General features: G+C 41.3%; 1 protein-coding gene across 1 annotated transcript in view; it reads right to left on the bottom strand.

Moving 5' to 3' along the window:
* The window catches only part of VWA2 (von Willebrand factor A domain containing 2), a 61,626-nt gene extending 48,207 nt beyond the window's left edge, over positions 1-13,419 (bottom strand). Inside the window, exon 1 of the mRNA XM_069097398.1 lies at positions 12,941-13,419. Coding sequence (XP_068953499.1) covers positions 12,941-13,075 — 135 coding nt within the window. The 5' untranslated portion in view covers positions 13,076-13,419. The remainder of the gene's footprint in view (positions 1-12,940) is intronic.
* Between the last annotated feature and the right edge of the window lie 7,194 nt (positions 13,420-20,613).

Raw genomic sequence — 20,613 nt, 5'->3', positions numbered from 1 at the left:
TAGGTGCTGAAATGCAAAAACATAAGTGAAATACTCCCTGCCCTCAAAGAGTTACAACTATGTACAAACAAGATGTGTACAAAATAAATCGGAGGGAAAGCACTAGAATTAAAGGGAATATTGGAAAGGCAGTAAGCATGTAATATAGGTATTTGTTCAATTGAAAAGACTGCCCAAAATCCGATGTGCGAATTTTGCAAAGCCCATGAAATGTCAAACACACATGAAAAACTTTGTGCTCCCAAAGACCATCTATGAGGCCAAGATACCAAAACTACCTATCTTGTACCTTGACTCATTCAAAGTCTTCTCTTCCTCCTCTACTCACTCTCACATCGCTAACCGATCCAAAATACCATCAACACGACTTGATCACTGTCAGCTCACAGATTCTCCACTTGAGTTGCCCTAAATGCTGGCTTTTGTATTATTCCATACATTCTATCATCTCTGCATGTGTGCACACACACAAATTTACTCCAAGCACCATACTCAGGGATGAAGTGGACTCAGTAAGTTTAGGGACGAGGCTATAGCTAGAGGTGGAAAGCCACATAGCTCTTAATCCTGGCAAATACACTCCAAACTTCAAATGCTTCCCATCAAACTTGCCTGCTTTCAATTGCTTAAAAGGCTCTGACATTCAAAACAACCTGTAACTCATGTTTATAAAGATATTAAAATAAAGGCCGTTGTCAGGCACAAGTTTCTTTTGTCTAGTGCCCCAGTCAGAGCAAATGAGGAGGGAGAAAAGAAGTTTCCCTAAGTTGGGAGTCGCATGAAATTTGAGTAGCCTTTCAAAGGGGACAAACAATGATAGAGAGGGCTTTCATGAGACTTTAGCAAAAGTGTCTTTCCCCTTATTTGTCACCACTCCTAACCTTAGGGGGCAAGATGATGAAAGGAATAAATGGGGGAAAGAGAAAAAACAAAGCATTAAAAGAAAGAATAAGTCATTGTCAGGTCATACGGTTAATAGAGCTTTCAGCAGTTAGAGCTTAATACTCAAGCTTCAACAACATGCTCCAATAAAGCATATGGGAATAATTTCTTAATCTCCTACAACTATATATATATATATATATAAATACATATATGCATATACACACATACACATACATATATAGAGACAGACAGACAGACAGACATGTCTGCCCAATGGTGTGATGGAAAGACCACAGAATTAAGAGTCAGAGAGTCCTGGTCAGGCCCTGTCACTAGACAGTTGCATATCTTGGAATAAAGAATAAGCATCCTGTATATGCTAGGCTCTGTGCTAAGTACTGAGGATACAAAGACAGGCAAAAAATAGATCGTGTCCTCAAGGAACTCATAATCTAAGGAGGGAGACAACATTCAAACCACTAAGTAAAAACAAAAAGTACACAGGACAGAAAGGAGGGAATCTCAGAAGGAAGGTGCTTAGTATCAAGGGGAATGAGAAAAGACTTCTTTAAAAAGTCGGGAGAAGAGTGGCTAGGAGAAAAATGGGGAGAAAATTTGTTACTCAAAATCTTGTGGAAATGAATGATGTAAACTAAAAATAAACATAAAATTTAATTTTAAAAAAAGTCAGGAGAAGGGTTAGGGAGTGGAACTAAGACAAGAAATATTCCAGGCATGGAGGATGGTCACTGAAAATGCCCAGAGTCAAGAAAAGGTGCGTCTTTTGTTAAAAAAAAAATGAGGCCAGTTCATAGAGAGGTGTAAAGTATAAGAAGACTGGAAAGGTGGGAAAAGGTCAAATTATGAAAGTCTTTAAAAATCAAATCTAAGATTTTATATTTTATCCTGGAAGTAATGAAAAGCCGCTAACATTTGTTGAATGGGGTTGGGGGGGAAATGGCAAGATCAGATTAGCACTTTTAGAAAGATTGCTTTGGTAGCTAAGAGGAGGATGTACTGAAGTGGGGAGACTGGAGGCATGGAGACCAACCAGAAGGCCAGTGAAATGAAGTAATCAATGCTGGTATCAGACTGGTGGTAGCATCGGAGGTGACAAGGGAATGTATAAGGGAGGTGTTTCAAAGGCAAAATCAGCAAGACCTGGCCACAGATTGGATATGGGGGTGGGAGTGAGAGTGAGAAATTAAGAATGATAACTATGTCACAATCTCTTTGGAATTTCTTTTATAGGCTTTAGATATGGACAGGCCTTTAAGGTTCAGCTAGAATAATCAAACTCCTAATTTTACAGAGGAGGAAACTGATGCCCAGAGAACTTAAGGTACTTGCCCAAGATCACATAGATATAAAAAAGCAGAATGAGGTTTCAAACCAGATGCCTCTGACTCCAAATCTTTTTTCTCTCTACTAAACCACAAATTAACATGTACAAGAGAATTCCAGATTAAATTATTCCTAATTCCCCTTTCTAGTTTTAAAATTCTGTTAACCCATGTTATTCTTACAAAGGGAACTATCATCGATCACTTTGTCCATTTCACCTTCACTGAATGTAATGGCATCTGTCCCTCTGATTTCAAGATGTTTCTGAAATGACTTGAACCTCAGATCCTGATTGGTTTAGAGTCTGTCTCAGGATCTTCCGGCCTCAGATGCCAAGAGAGGCTCAAGACTCTGCATGATCAAAGAGAAAATCTGATACTTAATATTGCCAGGCAGTCAAGGGTTCCCCAAACATGATCAAAGGGGAAAGGGGAACAAGAATGACACAAAGGATAAGGCCCTGCCCTGCCCAGGCAGTTAACATATTCCCTCAGAACTTTCAGTCTCAGCATACACCAGGAAGACAGTTATGTTTTTCTAAAATACATTCCCCCCCCCCAAATGTGTTTTCTTTTTGTTAACACCAGAACAACACAGCAGATGCCTGAACAAGACCCCACTTGCCCTCTGGGAACTGGGAAAGTTTTTGGCAGAACGGAAGATGGGGCATTTTGGGACAAAGGAAACAAAGGGAAAGGATACCCACAGGCACCCGGAACCTGAAGCAAAGTTTTTTTAGTTGTGTCCAGTGGGACAAATTTGAGAAATGGATTTAATCTATTATAATTATCATCATCATAACTAAATTTATATAGTGCTTATTGTGTTTCAGGTGATATATAATTATTAGAAACTGTGCTAAGTGCTTTATAAATATTATCTCATTTGATCCTGGGAACAACCCTGGGGACATAGGTGCTCTCATTATCACCACCATCTGTAATGTAATGCCAAAAGAAAGGCAACTTCCCAGGTTCAAAATACCAGCATAGGTGCTCTCTATTTTATTCAGTAACAAACCCAGAACAGAGAAGATCAAAACATGACATCATTCAAAATACAGCATTTACTAAGTGTGATTAAATAATCTCCAAGGCCTACCCCACCCCAGGACTTTCCAATCATTCAATCAATTACAAAGTCTCTGTTCTAAATACTTCTCCACCCCTAGGCTATACCTTAATTAAGTCCACCACAAAGCCCCTCTTCTCAAATGGAGATTAGTTTCCAAACATAAGTAAAATACATTCATTTGCTCAACCATAGAACACAAAAAGGTCAAAAGTTCCCCATCCCTGGATCACAATTGAATCTACCCCAGAGTTACATCAAGTTTAAACACAGCACTTAATACCCAAATGGAGGTCTTTTCTTCATCTTGACACGAGGCAAGTTCTCAGCAATCTTAGTTCCTGGGGAGACAAGGCTTAGCAAGGCCATAAGATACATTGCCAGTCCCTTCATGAATTTATCCTCTGTCTGTAGAACAGTCCTAGAACCCCTGAACACATTAGCAAAGCTCTCTCCCAGGATTTCTGTAAACATACAACAAGAAAATCCTTCTTCAGGGCTTCTGAACCAACAGAAAGGCTCCCAGACCCCTGCAACAACAGCACTGTCCTTCACCAGTGGACAGTATTCATTCTGTCTGCCGGACAGTCTCCAGACCCCTGCAACAACAGTACTGTCCCTCACCAGTGGACAGTATTCACTCTCAGTACTGTCCCTCACCAGTGGACAGTATTCACTCTCTGTCTGCAGGACAGTCTCAGGCCTTCTTAACCAAATGCCAGGTTCCAGGACTTCTTCAACAGGACAGTCTTTCACCAGTGGACAAATCTGGCAAAATAACATCAAAACAGACAGACAAAGTACCAGCAAAACAGCCATGTCTCCTCAGTCCTTGGCAGCTCAGGGGGCAGGTCTCAAAAGTCCAGGGCAATTCAAAGCGGCCACCAGCAATCTCTTAGTCTCTCCCTCTCCACGAGGTGCTGCTTCCAAAAAGAACTTCCGCCTCTCTCTTGTCTCTCCAAATCTACAATCACCAGCTCCTCCCACTTCAGGACTTTCTTTTCACATCAACAAGCCCATCCCACAGGTGGGATTAACAAACTCTGGGTTTTAATACAATCAATTTGAAAACCAAGCCAATACAGGGGAATCTTTAATTGCCATTACTATCACACCATCCCATTTTCCAGTTGGGGAAATTGAGGCAAGCAGAGGTTAAGATTTGCCCAGAATCACACAGCAGATAAGTATCTGAGGTGGGATTTGAACTCGGATTTTCCTGATTCCGGCACTCTGCCCAGATGAAGGTAATTCAGGGTTGAGGGTTTCTTTTTAAACTTTTAACAAAGTTTTTTTTTTTTAAACAAGATGTGGGATTTAATTGTTTTTGGAAGCAAAAAGAGGAATTCCCTCTGTCAGTAAAAGCTCTTAGAAAATCGCCTGGGGCACTGAAAGTTTTCAGCTTGCCCAGGGCTGCACAGAGGCACTTAGGTGGCACGGACTGTGTTCCTCTCTTTCTCCCTCATTAGAGGTTGCTATTACACTAGTTCAGGCTTTCAATGTCTCTTGTGTAGACTACGGTAGTCTTTTTCCCCCCCAGTTCTTTATTGATGCCTTTTGTTTTCACATGACATTGATTTCCCCCTTCCCTACCCACTGAGCAATCTTCCGTGCTGCAGACCTACTCCCTCCCTATCTCCATCTACTGCAATCCTTCTCTTCCTCCATGGTAACAGCTCAGGTGCCACTTCTCTATACAGTTTAGTGATTTCTCCTTCTTCATACGTTCTCATTGCACTTTATATGGCTTCCTCTTTTGCTTTTATCACATTCTAACTTGTATCATACTTGGGTACACGTCATCACTCCTGTTAGGTTTGAAGTTCTTTTGAGGGCAGGAAATCGTTATTTTTCTTCCTTGTATTCCCCCATGACTAGGTAGACAGTTAATGTTTGTCAAATTATTATTGTTGAATTAATGAAATGGGGGAGTCCTTCATAAGAACTAGCACAATTATTGAATCAAAAACTAGCATTTCCCTCCAGCAGCTCCATGCATAAGATCATATATTACAAGGTCATTAAACTTTTAAATTCTATTCTAAATATAAATGATATGGTAAATGCGACCCAACAGGAGGACTTGTGCAGATTCTTTTTTTCTCTTTTGTGAAAAGATGATTCTCCCACTATCCTTTCCTTTAAGGCTTTAAAACAATAATAGAAATCCTTCTGAAGTTCAGGTTTCTCTGGGAAAAGAAGACCCCTCAGAAAATCTTTTAGAATGTATGAATTTGCTTTGGCTGAAAGTTTTGGACGCCAGGTTTAAATTTAAATGGGTGGGTAACAGCTGAAGGATGAAACCTAGTTAGAAATTAGCCACCTTGCAGGCAAACACTCCATTTGGCAAGTTTCCACCCTGCTCTAGGTCTGCCAAAAACTCCAATACCTTAGTCATGGTACTCTAAAAGATTAACACAGACGCTGAATTCTTGAACAGGGAAGGTTACAGTGATTTGCTCAGAAAGCTGATTACTGTTTTCTGGCAACAGTTTGCTTTTCCTGATGAGATGGGGTTGACTCAATTCAACATAAATCATCACTCTTGTTAATCTGGAGATGATAGGAGAAAAAGCACTCAACTGGAAGTGAGAAGACTGTAGTCCTAATTCTAATCTTGGTCTCTGGGTTCAGTTTCCTTGTCTGGAAAGTGACTGGTGATGGAGAATCTTTACGATCCCTTTCAGCTCCTAAATTCTATAATTCTCTGATGAATTACTTATACTGTTTGAAAAAAATGAATAGACCTGTGTCCTCATAATTTCCCTTTGTTGTTGTTCAGAAGTTTCAGTCATGTCCGACTCTTTGTGACCCCAGTTGGTGTTTTCCTGGAAGAGATACTGGAGTGGTTTGCCATTTCCTTCTCCAGTTCATTTTACAGATGAGGAAACTGAGGCAAACAGGGTTAAATGACTTGCCCAGAGTCACAGAGCTAGTAAGTGTGTGAGGCCATATTTGAACTCAGGAAGGTGAGTTTTCATGATTTCACCCAACCTAGCTGCCCCAGTTTCTCTCTCTCCTTAGAGGGAGACAGAAATTGCTGTGTTCTATCCTACAAACATGTTTCAAACAGGATTGGCTGTGACTGGGACTGGAGATGGGCAGATACATTTATCAACAGAAAGGCTCAATTTTGAATCCGTCCCAAGGGTTGACATTTCCTGTGACACAGGATGAAACAAAGACCAAATCACAGCCCCTTTTGGAAAAGATGGATTTAACTGGCAAACACTCAAGGATATTTGGAAGCTTAATGTATGCCATCTAATCTGTGAAAGGAAATGAAATTGAGGGGAAGAGGTACAGGAAGGATTAAAAAAAAGCTAGCGATAATAAGAGAAACTACTTTTACTGCCTAAAAATTTAAGGGTGAAAAAAACTATCCCAATCCAAAATCTCCAATTATGTTTTGGCATCATTTTCTGAGGCAGCAGGATAGTAATCTGAGCTATCTATATGGAATAGCCAATGCCTGAATAGGTAGACTTGAAAATCAGAAGGACAAGGCCCAGGGTCAGTATCTTAATCAAGCTCTCTCCCTTAACAATTACTCTCCTTGCATCCTCCAGCAGCAAGCTTTTCTCTCTTGGCTACACTTCAAGCAGCCAGGTAAGGTGGAGAAGGCTTTCTCCCCTGATCCCAAAGAGAACAGAATTTGTAAAATTAGATCTTGGGCTTTTTCAGTATCACAGTGGCCACCAAGTAGGAATTAGAGAGTAAGAAGAACCCATCCTTTGTGTCCAAACCTGTACAACTTGGGAGAAAGCTGTGCAAATAAGACAAATAGGAGACTGTGGGCTTGTTCTTGTAAACTGATCACTATGTCTGCTGACAAGATGCATTTCCAGCTAAGAGGGGTCTCAATGTCATTTACTTGAAACCAAATTCCTCTGTATTTGTGTTTTGTGTGTGTCTGTGAATGCTGTACGTAACTAAATTTTCATTCACATTGACAATTTTTGGAGGTAATATGGTAGAGTGGAAAGGACACTGAACTACAAGTTAAGGGACCTTCGTCTAGAAATCCTTCTTTAATGAGATTCCAATAGAATTGTAGCAACTGAAAGGCAAAGACTGTTTCTGGTTTTTGTCTGGCACATGTGCCTGGCACATAGTGGGCTGTTTAATGAATGGTTGAATTGAAGTGAGATCCAGGGCTAGTCAGCTTTCCTATGGCAAAACTAGAAATATAGTATATATATATATATACACACACACACACACACACACACACATACATACAGTACATATCTAATATATAGTAAAATACTATATATATATATATATAGTAAAATATAGTAAATGGTAAAACAATGTAGTATGGTAAAATATACTATTTGTCCTATTTACTCCAATAGCTCCTTATACCTTCAGGAATACATTTTTTTTTTTTAAAGCAATTGGGGTTAAGTAACTTGCTCAAGGTTACACGGTCAGTTATTATTTCTGGGTGTGGTGCTGAGTATCTGAGCCCGGATTTGATCCAGGTCATCCCGACACTGGAGCCGGTGCTCTTACTCGCTGAGCCACCTGGCCGCCCCTAGGAATACATTTTAAAATCCTCTAGTTTTAGGGTGGGCTAGGCAGTGCAGTGAATAGAGCACCAACCCTGGAGTCAGGAGGACCCGAGTTCAAATCTGGCTTCAGACACTTAACACAAAAACTAACCGTGTGACCTTGGGCAAGTCACTTAACTCCAATTGCCCTACCTTCCCTCCTCCAAAATGCAAAAAAAAAAAAAAAATCTAAAAAAAAATCCTCTGGTTTTCAAAGTCCTTCAAAATCTGCTTTCAGTCTTGCCCCTTTCTCCCCTCCTAAGTACTGTACAATCCAGAGTTCCTGGTTCTCTTGCTAATTCCTCAAACATGATACTCCATGTCCTGTTTTCCAATTCAGTGCCCTTTCACTGACATCCCTGGTGCCTGGAATGCCCTCCTTCCATTTGTCCATGAGCTCCTTTGGAGTGATTGTCTCCCTTTCTCTTTATCCCCAGCTCTTAGGGTAGTGTTTGGCACAAAGCAGGTACTTAAATGTTCATTGATTTATTCTTCATTTCTACTTACTGACTCTCCAGGCTTTCTTAAAGATTCAATTCAGAAAAACCTGAAAAGACTTTCAGGAACTGATATAAAGTGAAATGAGCAACCCAGGAGAACATTGTACATAGTAACAGCAATATGACCAACTGTGAATGACTTGGCTGTTCTTAGCAATACAATGCTCCAAGATAATTCCAAAGGATTCATGAAAAATGCTATCTACATCCAGAGAAAGAACTGATGGAGTCTGACTACAAATTGAAGCATATTATTTTTCACTTAATTCTTTTCCTCTGGTTTTTTGTTTCATTTTGTTTTTCTTTTTGGTCTGTGTCTTCTTTCACAACATGACTAATATGGAAATGTTTTGCATGATTGCACATGTAAAATCTATATCAAATTGCTTATGGTCTCAGGGAGGGAGAATGGTAGTGAGCTCAAAATTTAAAAATGAATATTGTCTTTATGTGTAATTGGGGGGAAATCATTTAAAAAAAAAAACAAAGAAAAATCATCAAGAAAAAAAAAAGAATTATTTCTCCAAGAGACTTTTCCATTCCTCCCTCCTTTTATCAGTATTTGTTTTAGTGTTCACCTCCCATTCACGCTGTATATCTTTTTCCTTTTTTTTTTTGCTTTTTGGAGCTGGGAAGGTAGGGCAATTGGGGTTAAGTGATTTGCTCAAGGTCACACGGCTAGTTTTTTGTGTTAAGTGCCTGAGGCAGTATTTGAACTAAGGTCCTCCTGACTCCAGGGACAGTGCTCTATTCACTGTACCACCTAGCCACCCCTCAAACTGTATATCTTATATATACACAATTGTTTGCATGTTGCCTCCCTCATAAAATGTGAGCTAGCTCCTAAAGGGCAAAGACTGTATTTTTGTCTTTCTTTGTATGCCCAGTGCTTAGCAGTGTCTGATATATAATGAGAGCTTAATAAATGCTTGTTGACTGACTGTCCTTAAGGAGCTTCCCATTCACGGGGGAGGGGATGGGGTGGGTGGAAGGATAAAACATAAAATTCCAGCAAATTATTTTTTTTGGGTAAAAGAATAAAAAAATTTAAAATGTGAAGAGAAAGGTAGAGAGATTTAAAAATCCCTATTTAATGGGGCGGCCAGGTAGCACAGTGAGTAAGAGCACCAGCTCCAGTGTTGAGAAGACCTGGAGATCGAATCCTGGGCTCAGACACAGCACCCACCCAGAAACACCTGGCTGTGTAACCTTGAGCAAGTTACTTAACCCTGATTGCTTTAAAAAAAAATCCCTATTTAATCAGTTGTCCAAGGGGACTGGTTTGGTGGTGAATATTTCTGACTGTAGCCAGGATGATAAGCATAGTTACCTAGTGGGTTGTATAGTCTTTGGGCTATAAAACATTTTCCTACTAGGTGGGAATGTAATGACAGTTGAATATAAGCTCATCGAGAGCAGAGGCAGTCTCATTTATGTATCTAGATTCACAGTACAGAGACTGGCACATAGTAGGTATTTAATAAGTGATTGGTTGGCTGCTGGCAGCTTTGTCAGAATCAGGAGCTAGCTCCAGCAGGAGAAAAGGGAAATGGCAAACTTCTTCATTGAAGTCATTTACTCAAAGGTCAAGGTTCACAGAATTTTAGAGCTGGACCTTTGAGATAGCTAATAAAGGCTGGCCTGACCCTAGAGCACCAGCAACTTTTTGCTATTTGTTTAAACAAACAAAAACTGGGATACAATTTTTTGATAACAATGACTATTGGTTTTTCCTTGAGTGAGTTTCTTGCTTTGATTCAGTTTATTTTTCTGGGATTTTAACAGGTCTAACAAAATTCAGAAAATAGATACATGTGGGTCTCCTGAAATAGAAAAAGCATATTGTGAATTAACATTTTCACCCAACTTGGGTCAACAGGATTCTGAGATCTGAGATAAGAGACACTCATTTGAGAAGAACAACTAAGAATAAAGAAAATATTGAGCTATTTTACTACAATGGGCACACAAAAGTGATTAAAATGGGGCAGCTAGATGGTGCAGTGAATAGAGCACCGGCCCTGAAGTCAGGAGGACCTGAGTTCAAGTCCAGCCTTGGACACTTAACACAAAAACTGTGACCTTGGGCAAGTCACTTAACCTCAATTGCCCTCCCAAAAAAAAAGGCAAAAAAAAATTATTAAAATGTGTTTGTTTATGACTTTTTTAATGCTGGCAAGTTAGGAATATGACATTTTTCTTCAATTCAATAAAGATTTACTTAGAGCCTAAAACTACATTCAAGGCACCTGTGCTAGGTACCTGGGATACAAAAACAAAAAATGAGAATGATCCCAAGGAGTTGGGATATATAGTTGCACTAGTTTCTTTCTCTCTCTGCATGTGTATTAGTTTTAGTAAATGTGAAGGAATACAAATTTTTTTTTTGTTTCCAAACAGATTTAGGAGATAATACAAATAATCTTTGCATCATATATGATCTAGGTTCTTCACCTCTAATCTGATCCTACTCCCTTTTTTTACATCTGAGTAAACTGAGGCCCAGAGAGCTTTAGTCAATCAATCAAGGACTGTTATTAAGCACCTACTACTATGTGCCAGGCACTGTCCTAGATACCAAATAGACAAAGACAATGAAATCTTTATCCTGAAGGAGTTTATATTCTAACAGATGAAGTGATTCATTGGAGGTCTGAAAGATAGCTAGTACCAGAACCCAAGTCTCCTGACTTCTAGATCAGAATCTTTCCATTGAACCCCAGGAAAGAAGGGCTGAGAAAACAATTTAAACATAGAACCAAGTAGTCTGAGAAATTTGAAAACATCTTTTTCATCTTCAGCTACATATTTACCGTGTTATTGCAACACCCTCCTAATCCCTGAAGGCATTTATTAGATTGAAACACTGTCTCTGAGTTCCAAACAAACAAAACTGAACAGTACAGTGGAAAGAACATCAGATTAGAAGTCAAAGTATGGGTTGCCAGTATCCCTTCTGCCTCTTCCTGTCTGACCCTGGGCAAGCAACTTAACTAACTTTTCTGGGTCTCAGTTTCCTCATCTGTCACACAGAAGTACACTTGATTAGAGGCTGTGGTCTTTTATCTTTACAAAATCATGATTATGTCATGTAAAGAAAAAACTGCTACAAAAATAGTTTTCAAAGAAATATCAATCTCCAATTCAAACAAAATACTATAACTTTTCCCGCAGATTTCTGTCTTGTACAATGAATATGAGATTCTCATTAATAAAGTATATTTAGGTTATGACAAACAAAACATAATAGTGAAAATGTACTTACAAAATATTTCTGGGTCAAACTTTAAAATAAACAACTCATTTTCTCTTATTTGATAATTCATATTTATATTTTGTTTTTCAAAAAGGCTTTCCTCACAACCCACCTATGAAGTAAAAATACACTCATTTATACAGTTTTAGTGTTTACAGAACACTTTCATCTTGATCCTCAAGACAACCCTTTGTGGTAGATATTTGTCACCTCCATTTTTACCTACCAGGAAACTGAGGCTGAGGGGAGTGAGTCGATTTGTCCAAAGCTCACAGCATTTAGAAGTGGCCCGGGGCAGGCTGCTAGGTGGTGCAGTCCACCGGCCTGGAGTACCTGAGTTCAAATTCGACCTCAGACTCTTAACACACACAAAAATACTAGCCGTGTGAACTTGGTCAAGTCACTTAACCCAAATTGCCCTCCAAAAAAAAAAAAAAGCAAAAAAAAAAGAATAAGAAGTGGCCCAGGACCCAATTAAAGTCTTCTGACTCCAGTTTCAGAGTCCTTCCCAATGAAACATGCTGCACAATTACTAATCAAAGTTAGCAGAATTTTTTTTTTCCAATCAACCCACGTGCATAAATACTACAGGAGGTGGGGTGGAGGATCAAGGAGAAAAAACCCCAAGATCTACTTATATTTCCATTTTTGCCTGCAGTTGAGGAATTTTGCACTAGTACAATGAGCAAGTTTTTGCTCCCAAAATTCAGCTGCACAAAGTCAGAGTAGCCCAGGACAGCTGTGTTAAATTGAACTCCCTCCCCGCCCCAGCGGGACGCAGGTTACACATGAAGATATTAACTAGAGAAACAGCCTCGGACTTCCCCGTTGTTACCTCCACCACCACAGCAGGAGAGCTCTCCCCGTTTACTGCGCTCTCCACTCCCCTGGGAGAGCTCCACCGCTGTCTTCCTTAATAAAGCCAAGTTTAAGGGTTCCCAGTGCAGGGGACCCTCAGAGCACATCCAAGCTAACTTTTTAGAGGCAGCGTGGAAGGAGGAGGAATAGAGAGAACAGAACAGGGGCAATTTACCTGTACAATGAGGTCATTTTCAAATTCGAATAGTTTATGAACAGCCCTGGCTCAGGGGCCCAAGTAACTCACACCTACCTTGGGTCACTTGAAGTGCCCACTGGAAGGGGACCTGACACCACAGCCACAGCCTTAGCCCCTCTCGTGCACCTGCGGACTCCCTGGAGGGCGCTCGACCACGGAGAGAGAATCCACCCCTTAATTTTGTCCTCCAGAGAAGCCTGGGGAGCGTAGAGGAAGGACTGCAGTCCCTGGGCTCCTTCTACTCAGACCCTCCCCTGCTGGGGATGCTTACCCCACGATCTGGCTCCACAGCTCCGCTTCCCGGGGGTGGGGAGAAGAGGCTACAGGTTCCTTCCCTCCTTTCCTCCCAGGTGAGAAGAAAGTTCTCCTTCCCATTCCCCTCCCCCGACTGGCGGGGCTCGCTCATTCCCTCTCCTCCTCCGAGAAAGGGGAGGGGTGTTTCAGGAGGCGGGGTACCAGGGAGGGCCTAGAAAAGATCGGAAGCTTCCCCTCGCTGGGTAGGTCTTCCCAGCTCAGGTGGGACAGGCAGAAAATGTTTCAGAGCTTGGGGTCTATAAAGGGAAGATTGGTTCTCTCTCCGCCGTCCTCATTCGGGCCCAGTCTCAGGTGGGAAGGTGTTCACACGTGGGGGCTACTCAACCTCCTCCACCCCCGACCCTTCCACTGCATTTTTTTATTTCGGTTGGAGAGGTGTGGAGTGGTGGGGTACAAGAAGGTGAGTAGTTCTTCACCTTCCTAGTTCAGGTTGCAAATAACTTGCCCCTCCCCTTTCCATTTCCACCAACCTGAAGCTTCCTTTCCTGCCACGGACTTCTGTCCCTGTTAGGAAGCCAAATCCCTCGCAGTCACGGAGGTGGGAGGGGAGCTTCTCCGAGGCTCTGGGGCTGTTGCTTGGACGCTAATTACTTACAGGTCTAGCCACGCAAAAGAAGCGCTCCCCTTTTTACTCCACCTACCACCTTGGCCCCTCAAGTTTCCTTGGCGGGCACCGTAGATATCTGGTAGCTCTAAGGGTGGCAAGTTTGAGAACCGAGTGGGGCATCCCTTTTTTTGTTTTTTACTATATTTACTATGTTTTTACTCCCTCCCCCTCTGCCCTCAAGCTTAAACCACCCATATCAAGTTAAACCACAGGCAGCAAGAAAAATATTGAGGTTTATGACTTCTCTTTTGGTCAGCTGTGACTTCAGGTGCAGCTGAGCCTTCGGGATGCTGCTGGTCAAAGTCCAGAGATGCAGAATCCTTCTGTTCACTAGAATTGCAAATGTGATATTGGGAGAAAATGTACTGGACTGGTTGTTCAAGGATTTTGATGCTTGCTCTGCTTACAGCCTCTGTGATTTTAAGTTCTGAGTAACTAGCTGTTGTGGGTAGTAAGGGATATTGAGCTGGTGATCAAGGTCATTTAGCTAGCCCCTTTTTGTAGCTCCCACTCTCCAAAGTGCAGACACACTTTCCCGGCTTCCTCCCTATCCCTTTGGGGAAAGGATTTTCCTTTCAAACCACCGGAAAGAGGAAATGCATAAGGCAGTAACCTCAGAAAAGCAAACTCCCAAATAGTTTATCAATCTTTTCTCATCAGTACTTCTAAGATCAATTTGTTTAGGACTTTTCTGGATCCATGTTCTTTTCCTGTTCGGGGGAAGCTATAAAAACATGAATCAATTTCATCTATAGCTCTGAAGCACTGGCCAGGAAATTGCCCTCCAGGGTAATATGTACATATGTGTCTACATATATATGTATACACACAATAAATTGATTTTTACAATCTTCTCTTTCTCTCTCTTCCAGGAATTTCACCCCCTCCTCTCCTTATAGATGAGCAAAGTAATGGCTAACCATTTTATCTCAGAAACTGTGAAACAGAAAGCAAATCACTCTTTAAAAATATGAATCAAGAAGCAAGCTCATTTCTCTCTCAAGTGAGAGAACCAGTAGGAGTGGACAGAAAAGTGCAAATTCACCAATTTTATACCTGAGAACATGAATGGCTCCAGTCATTATGTATCTCTGATGTTCCCTGTGGCTTCCACTGTAGTTTTGCTACTCTTTTTCATTCTTATTTTTTTTTTTTTGGTCACTACTCTCTTTTAAGCCCTCAACATTCACCTCTTCCTTCCCTGTCCCCTTCCCCCCAAGCCCTCTTCTTTCTGTCTCTTATAATGGCCCCAGCTGATGTGACCTCCTCAAGGTGTAGTTCTTGATTCTGCTCTGCTCTTCTCCCTCTGCCTTGTAGCTCTCCAGGAACTCCAGATAAATATTGGGGTACTACTGTCTACAAGTCATGACAACAAGCATTTAATTAACACTTATTAAGTGCCAGGTACTATGCTAACAGCTAAATAGAAAGACAGTTCCATGGGGCGGCTAGGTGGCGCAGTGAATAGAGCACAGGCCCTGGAGTCAGGATCCGAGTTCAAATTCGGCCTCAGAAACTTAACACTTACTAGCCCTGTAATCTTGGGCAAGACACTTAACCCCAATTGCCCTGCCTTCCCCCTCCAAAGAGTAAAAAAAAAAACAAACAAAAAAACCCAACCAAACCTGCCTTCAAGAACTTACATTTTAATGGGGAAAGAGAACACAATAAAAAACAGCAGAAAAGAGGCAGGGTGGGAGGCAGAAAAGACAAAAGCATTGTAGATGAAGTTCAGGAAAGTCAGGTATGCAGCCCAAGACATGGCTATCTAGCCTGGGCACTCTTCTTAAAGTGGAGGTTCTGGGATGAAAAGTAGTTCCAATGCGTTAAGTCTAGGGTGAAATGTGTTTCTAGAGTAAAGAGGTTTCTGAGTCATTGAGAAAGTATGGGTGAGTTGAGTACAGTCTGGAGAGGAATATAAACCCTGAAAGGACACAGGCCTACCAACAATGTCCTGTTACATTTAAAATGAGGGGATAGGACTATGTAACCTCTAAAGTTTCTTCCAGCTTTTTATGTATGATTCTCCGACTATACGTTTATGAACCTTGGAAGTTGGATAGAAGTCCTAGAATACCTATGATGAAAAAGTCCTTACTCTTAAGAGCTCACAAATCTAATCAATAAGCTATGAGAGAACCACATGATGGAAGGACACTTTTTGAAAGCATCATGGCCAATCAAAAAACATTTATTAAGCACATACAACATACCAGGAACTGCTTAGTTACTGGAAATACAAAGACAAGAAGCAGTTCTGGCCTTCAAAGAATTTATATCCTATCTGAGAGACAATAGATACTCATAAATCAGCAGATATAAAATAAAGACAAAGTCATCAGGAGGGAGGAAGCCAGCCATTCATGCCTGGAAAATGAGGAAAGGCCCTCTGAAAAAGTGGATACCTGAACTGAGCTTAGGAGGAAATGTGGGGTTCTAAGAGGCAGAGGTGAAGGAATGCATTCCAGGCACAGGGTGGGGCAGAAACTTGTACACAGATGATAAATAAAATATAGGTGAGAAACAACAAGAATAGCAGCTTGGCTGGACTAAATAGTGTAGTAAAGGGTATAATCTATAAAAAGCCTGGAAAGTTAGTTTGTGGAGGGTTTTAAGTGCCAACACGTCCAAAACAACCATATCATCTTTCTTCCCACACCCACTCCTTCTGAATGCCCCTATTTCTCTTGAGGGCACCATCACTCCTCCAAAGAACCCAGGTTCACAACCTCAATTTCAGCCTTGACCCCTTACTTTTTCCTACAAAATGAGTCAAGTTGTCAAGTCTTATTGATTCTACCTCCATATTCTCTTTTCCTATTCAAAATGTTCTTCCATAGCCATCAGTCTTCTGTGTGTGCTGCCTTAATTAGACTATTAGAATATAGAGGTATAGGGTGTTTTCAGGAAAAATTAGTGTGAGATGTGAGGGCTACTGAGCCCTTTTTAAGGCTGCTTTCCACCTCTGGTGTTCACTTGATCCACCTAACTCTCACCTGTGACTCCAAGAAGTTGTAGCATGCACAGTGGCCACACTCCAATAAATTGTTTTGGCAGATGGGCTAAACTAGGTTGAGGGTAACTGAGGGGTTTCAAATCCATCGGTGAGTTGGAGGAAGGTGTCTACTTCAAGCATGTAAAGACTTCCTCTGGTAGAATGGGCAGATGAGAACAATTTGTTCCAGTGGCCATGAAGGCAGCTGAAGCAGGTGCTGTGGGGAGCTTAGAGCTTGGTCGGCCATCAGACACCAAGGTCATCCACTGCATCTTGAGACATCACCAGTTGTCTGATCCTGCCCTGCCACTGCACTGTAATGACTGGAAGACAGTGTGAAGCCAATGACTTTGTGCAATTCTGCCTCACTTAAACCCAATTTATGCACAAACCAAAAGACATCACCCATACCATTCTACCTATCTCAAAGTCCTGTGGGGACAGGCAAGTGACAAAGCAGCAGGTGTGTTTATGTGGGGAGTTGTCACAACCTTGCACACAGGTAGCCCAGGCCATATGGTTATCTTCTCACTGGAAACAGCAGTGGGATTCAGCAGCTTGCTGGGTGTCTGAGCAGCCTTTTACAGCTTACGCTGATCACCTCCTGGTAGGAGGAAGGGGTGAGAACAGGTGCTCTAAAAATTGTCTACTTACCCAACCCTGGCCTGATAACCTTGGCAGGCAGGGATCCTACCCTGTGGTTGAATCACAACAAGATGTACAAAAACTTCTGCAAAAATGCTTCCACCCACCATCAGTACATGGAATGTGCACACACTTATAGACAACACAAAAGCCAGTAGACCTGAAAGATGAACAGCTCTTGTCTCCAGATATTACATCCAGATAGCAGCCCTGAGTGAAACAAGGCTGTCAAAGGAAGGTCAGCTTACTGAAGTAGGACCTGGATATACATTTTTCTGGAGTGGCTGCAGTAAAAGGGAACACTGTGAAGCTGGTGTTAGTTTTTGCAAACAAAACTAATCTAGTCAACAAGCTTGTATGCCTACCAAAAGGAGCAAATGAGAGATTCATGACAATGTGATTGCCACTTACAGGAAAACGCCACCATCATCAGCACCTATGTTCCCACCATGATGAACCCTGATGAGGTCAAAGAAAAATTTTATGAAAACCTGGAGATCCTTATCATCAATGTGCCAAAAGAGGACAAATTTGTAATTCTGGGAGCCTTTAATGCTAGAATAAGCTCAGATGACCAGACATGGTAGGGAGTCCTTGGGAGGAATGGAACTGGAAACAGCAATAGTCACTTAATACTGAAGACTTGTGAAGACCTTCATCACCAACACTGCCTTCCATTTACTTAAATGAAATAAAACTTCATGGATGCACACTTGCAACAAACATTGGCACTTAATAGGCCATGTGATTGTAAGACAAGATAGAATGTGAGAGTGAGGAATACAACTCCAGAAGAAATGCCAAGAACAGAACAGAGGTCTGTACACAATGTTTGTAGATCTGACCAAGGCCTTTGATAGAGTCATGAGGGCCTATGGAAAATTATGTCAGAATGTGGTTGCCTAGAGAAGTTCATCAGTATTATACATTAATTTCACAATAGCATGCTTGCCTGGGTTCTGGATAATGGAAAATGCTCTCAGGTTTTCCTAGTCACCAATGGAGTGAAACAAACCTATGTGCTTGTTTCCATGTTTCTTAGCATGACATTTTCAGCCATGTTGTCAAATGCCTTCAATAAGGACAAAAACAGCATTGAGAACAGCTGCTACTCTGGTGGTAAATTCTTCAACTTGAAAAAGCTACAAGCCAAGGCCAAAGCGGAGGGAGTGTTGGTTCATGATGTTTTTGTTTGCAGATGATTGTACACGGTGCAGTCTCTGAAGCTGAGATACAACAAAGTATAGATTGATTTTCTGATGCTTGATCTAATTTTGGCCTATTAACACCAAGAGAAAACAAGTACTCTGGTCAGCACCACAACACCCATGCGTGGAACCACTGTTTACAGTAAATGGAGAAATTTTGAATGCTGTAGATGAGTTCACTTACCTTAACAATGTACTTTCTAGGGATGTACATGTTGATAATGAGGCTGCCAATGCATTGCCAGCCCTAGCTTAGTGTTTGGGAGGTTCCAAAGGAGCTAAACTTACTAAACTGAAGGTCCATAGAGCTCTTGTACTGATCTCATTGTTGGATGCCTGCGAAACATGGACAGTATAGCAGCACCATGCCAGGAAGCAGAGCTGCTTCCCTTTCACTTGTCTTAGTAAGATTCAGAACACCACCTGGCAGAATAAGGTGCTAGGCACTGAGGTCCTTTCTCGAACTACACTGCCAAAGCATTCAGACTCTACTGTAGAGGACACAATTACAATGGCCTGGCCATGTTTGAATGTTAAATGTATGCCTGCCTAAAGGACTATTTTATGGAGAACTCACATAGGGCAAGTACTCACATCATGGTCAGAAGAAATGATACAAGGACACTCTCAAGGTTTCCCTTAAGAACTTTGGAATTGTATGACGTGGGAAACACTGGCACAGAACTGCTCAGTATGGTATCCCTCATCAGAGAAGGTACTGTGCTCTATGAACAAAGCAGAAATGAAGCAGCTCAAAAGAAACCTGAGGTGCTCAAATTCAGAGAATCCACCCCAAATGTTCACATGGACTATTTGCGCCTGGCCTGTGGTAGAACATTATGAACTTGTATTGGTCTGATCAGTCAGTCAGTCAAACTGTAACTTGACTCTAACGTAGTGATGTCATTTTGGTCCTCTTCAAGAATGAAAGACAACCGCTATTAGAACATTAGCTCCTCGGTTTTCTTTTTATGTTTATCCCCAGCACAGTGGCTAGCCCATGTGAAGCACTTAACAACACTTATTCTCTCGCCACCCAGGGTTACCACTCTATTCAAGTTTTCCTTACTTCTCATCTAGACTATTACAATTACCTTCTAATTGGTTTTCCTGACTTCCGTCTCTCCCCTCTCCAACCCACCTTCTAAGTAGCTGCCAAATTCTTATACTGAAACCACCAGTCACTCTGCTCTTCAATAAGCTCTAGTGGCTGTTATCTCTAGGATAAAACATGAATTTCTGCTTAGTATATAAAGCTTTTCATAACCTTGCTCCAGTTTACCTTTTTAGCTGATTATATTTAACTCTTCTGTATGAACTCATATTCATTTTTTTTTTTTGGCTGTCCCTCACACACATTTCCTCTCCTTTCTTGCATTGGCTGTCTCCATGCCTGAAACTCACTCCTTCCCAAATCTCACAATCCCTAGTTTCCTTTTAAGGCTCTGTACATTTGTTTCCCTAATAGATTACAAGTTCTTCGATAGCAAGGTCAATCTCATTTGTCTTTGTCTAGTATTCCTCTCTTCTTGCAGTGCTTGGCACACAGATACTTTAATAAAGCAGTACAGTACTTGGCATGTAGTAAGCACTATATAAACTTTAGCTATTGTTATTAAATTCTTATTGGTGAATTAATGGACAGTGATAAGACAAGGCTGCAAGTGGCTTGCAGTAGAGAACTATCTAAAGTTAAACTGGTTAAATGGCCAAGGGAGGGAGGAAAATGAATCCATAACAGGTTTGAGAAACTGGGAAAGTACTGAGGGAGAGACTGGAGGTCATAGTGGTGACAAGAGACTTACGGAAAAGAGGGAATGATAGTAGGTTATGTTCTGACAGAGGAAATTTCAGAATTCTTGGGCAGAACACCTGATGAACTAGGAGTCCCACGTGTTTAATGAGCATCAACACAATTGGCTGGTAATTAGGATGAGATAGACTGCAGTAAAGCCTAAAAGGGGGATAAAAACATTTTTGGCCTTGGCCTCCTTAAAACTGAAGTTCTGGGAGGAACCAGATAACCAGAAAATGAGGCCACAAGGCAGAAATCAAAAACCAAATACAAATTCTGAGATTTTTATAGTAGGGGAATGGTAACCAATTATAGAATCATAGATTTAGAGCTAGAAGGGCCTTTAGTGGCTGAGGGCAACCACCTCGTTTCACAGATG

Source organism: Petaurus breviceps, unplaced genomic scaffold (assembly GCF_028583685.1).
Source record: "Petaurus breviceps papuanus isolate PSGF00001 unplaced genomic scaffold, PetGlider_PUasm1.0 37, whole genome shotgun sequence".
Classification (NCBI taxonomy): Eukaryota; Metazoa; Chordata; class Mammalia; order Diprotodontia; family Petauridae; genus Petaurus; species Petaurus breviceps.
The sequence above is the reverse complement of the archived record's forward strand: the minus strand, read 5'-3'. Positions and strand labels throughout refer to the sequence as shown.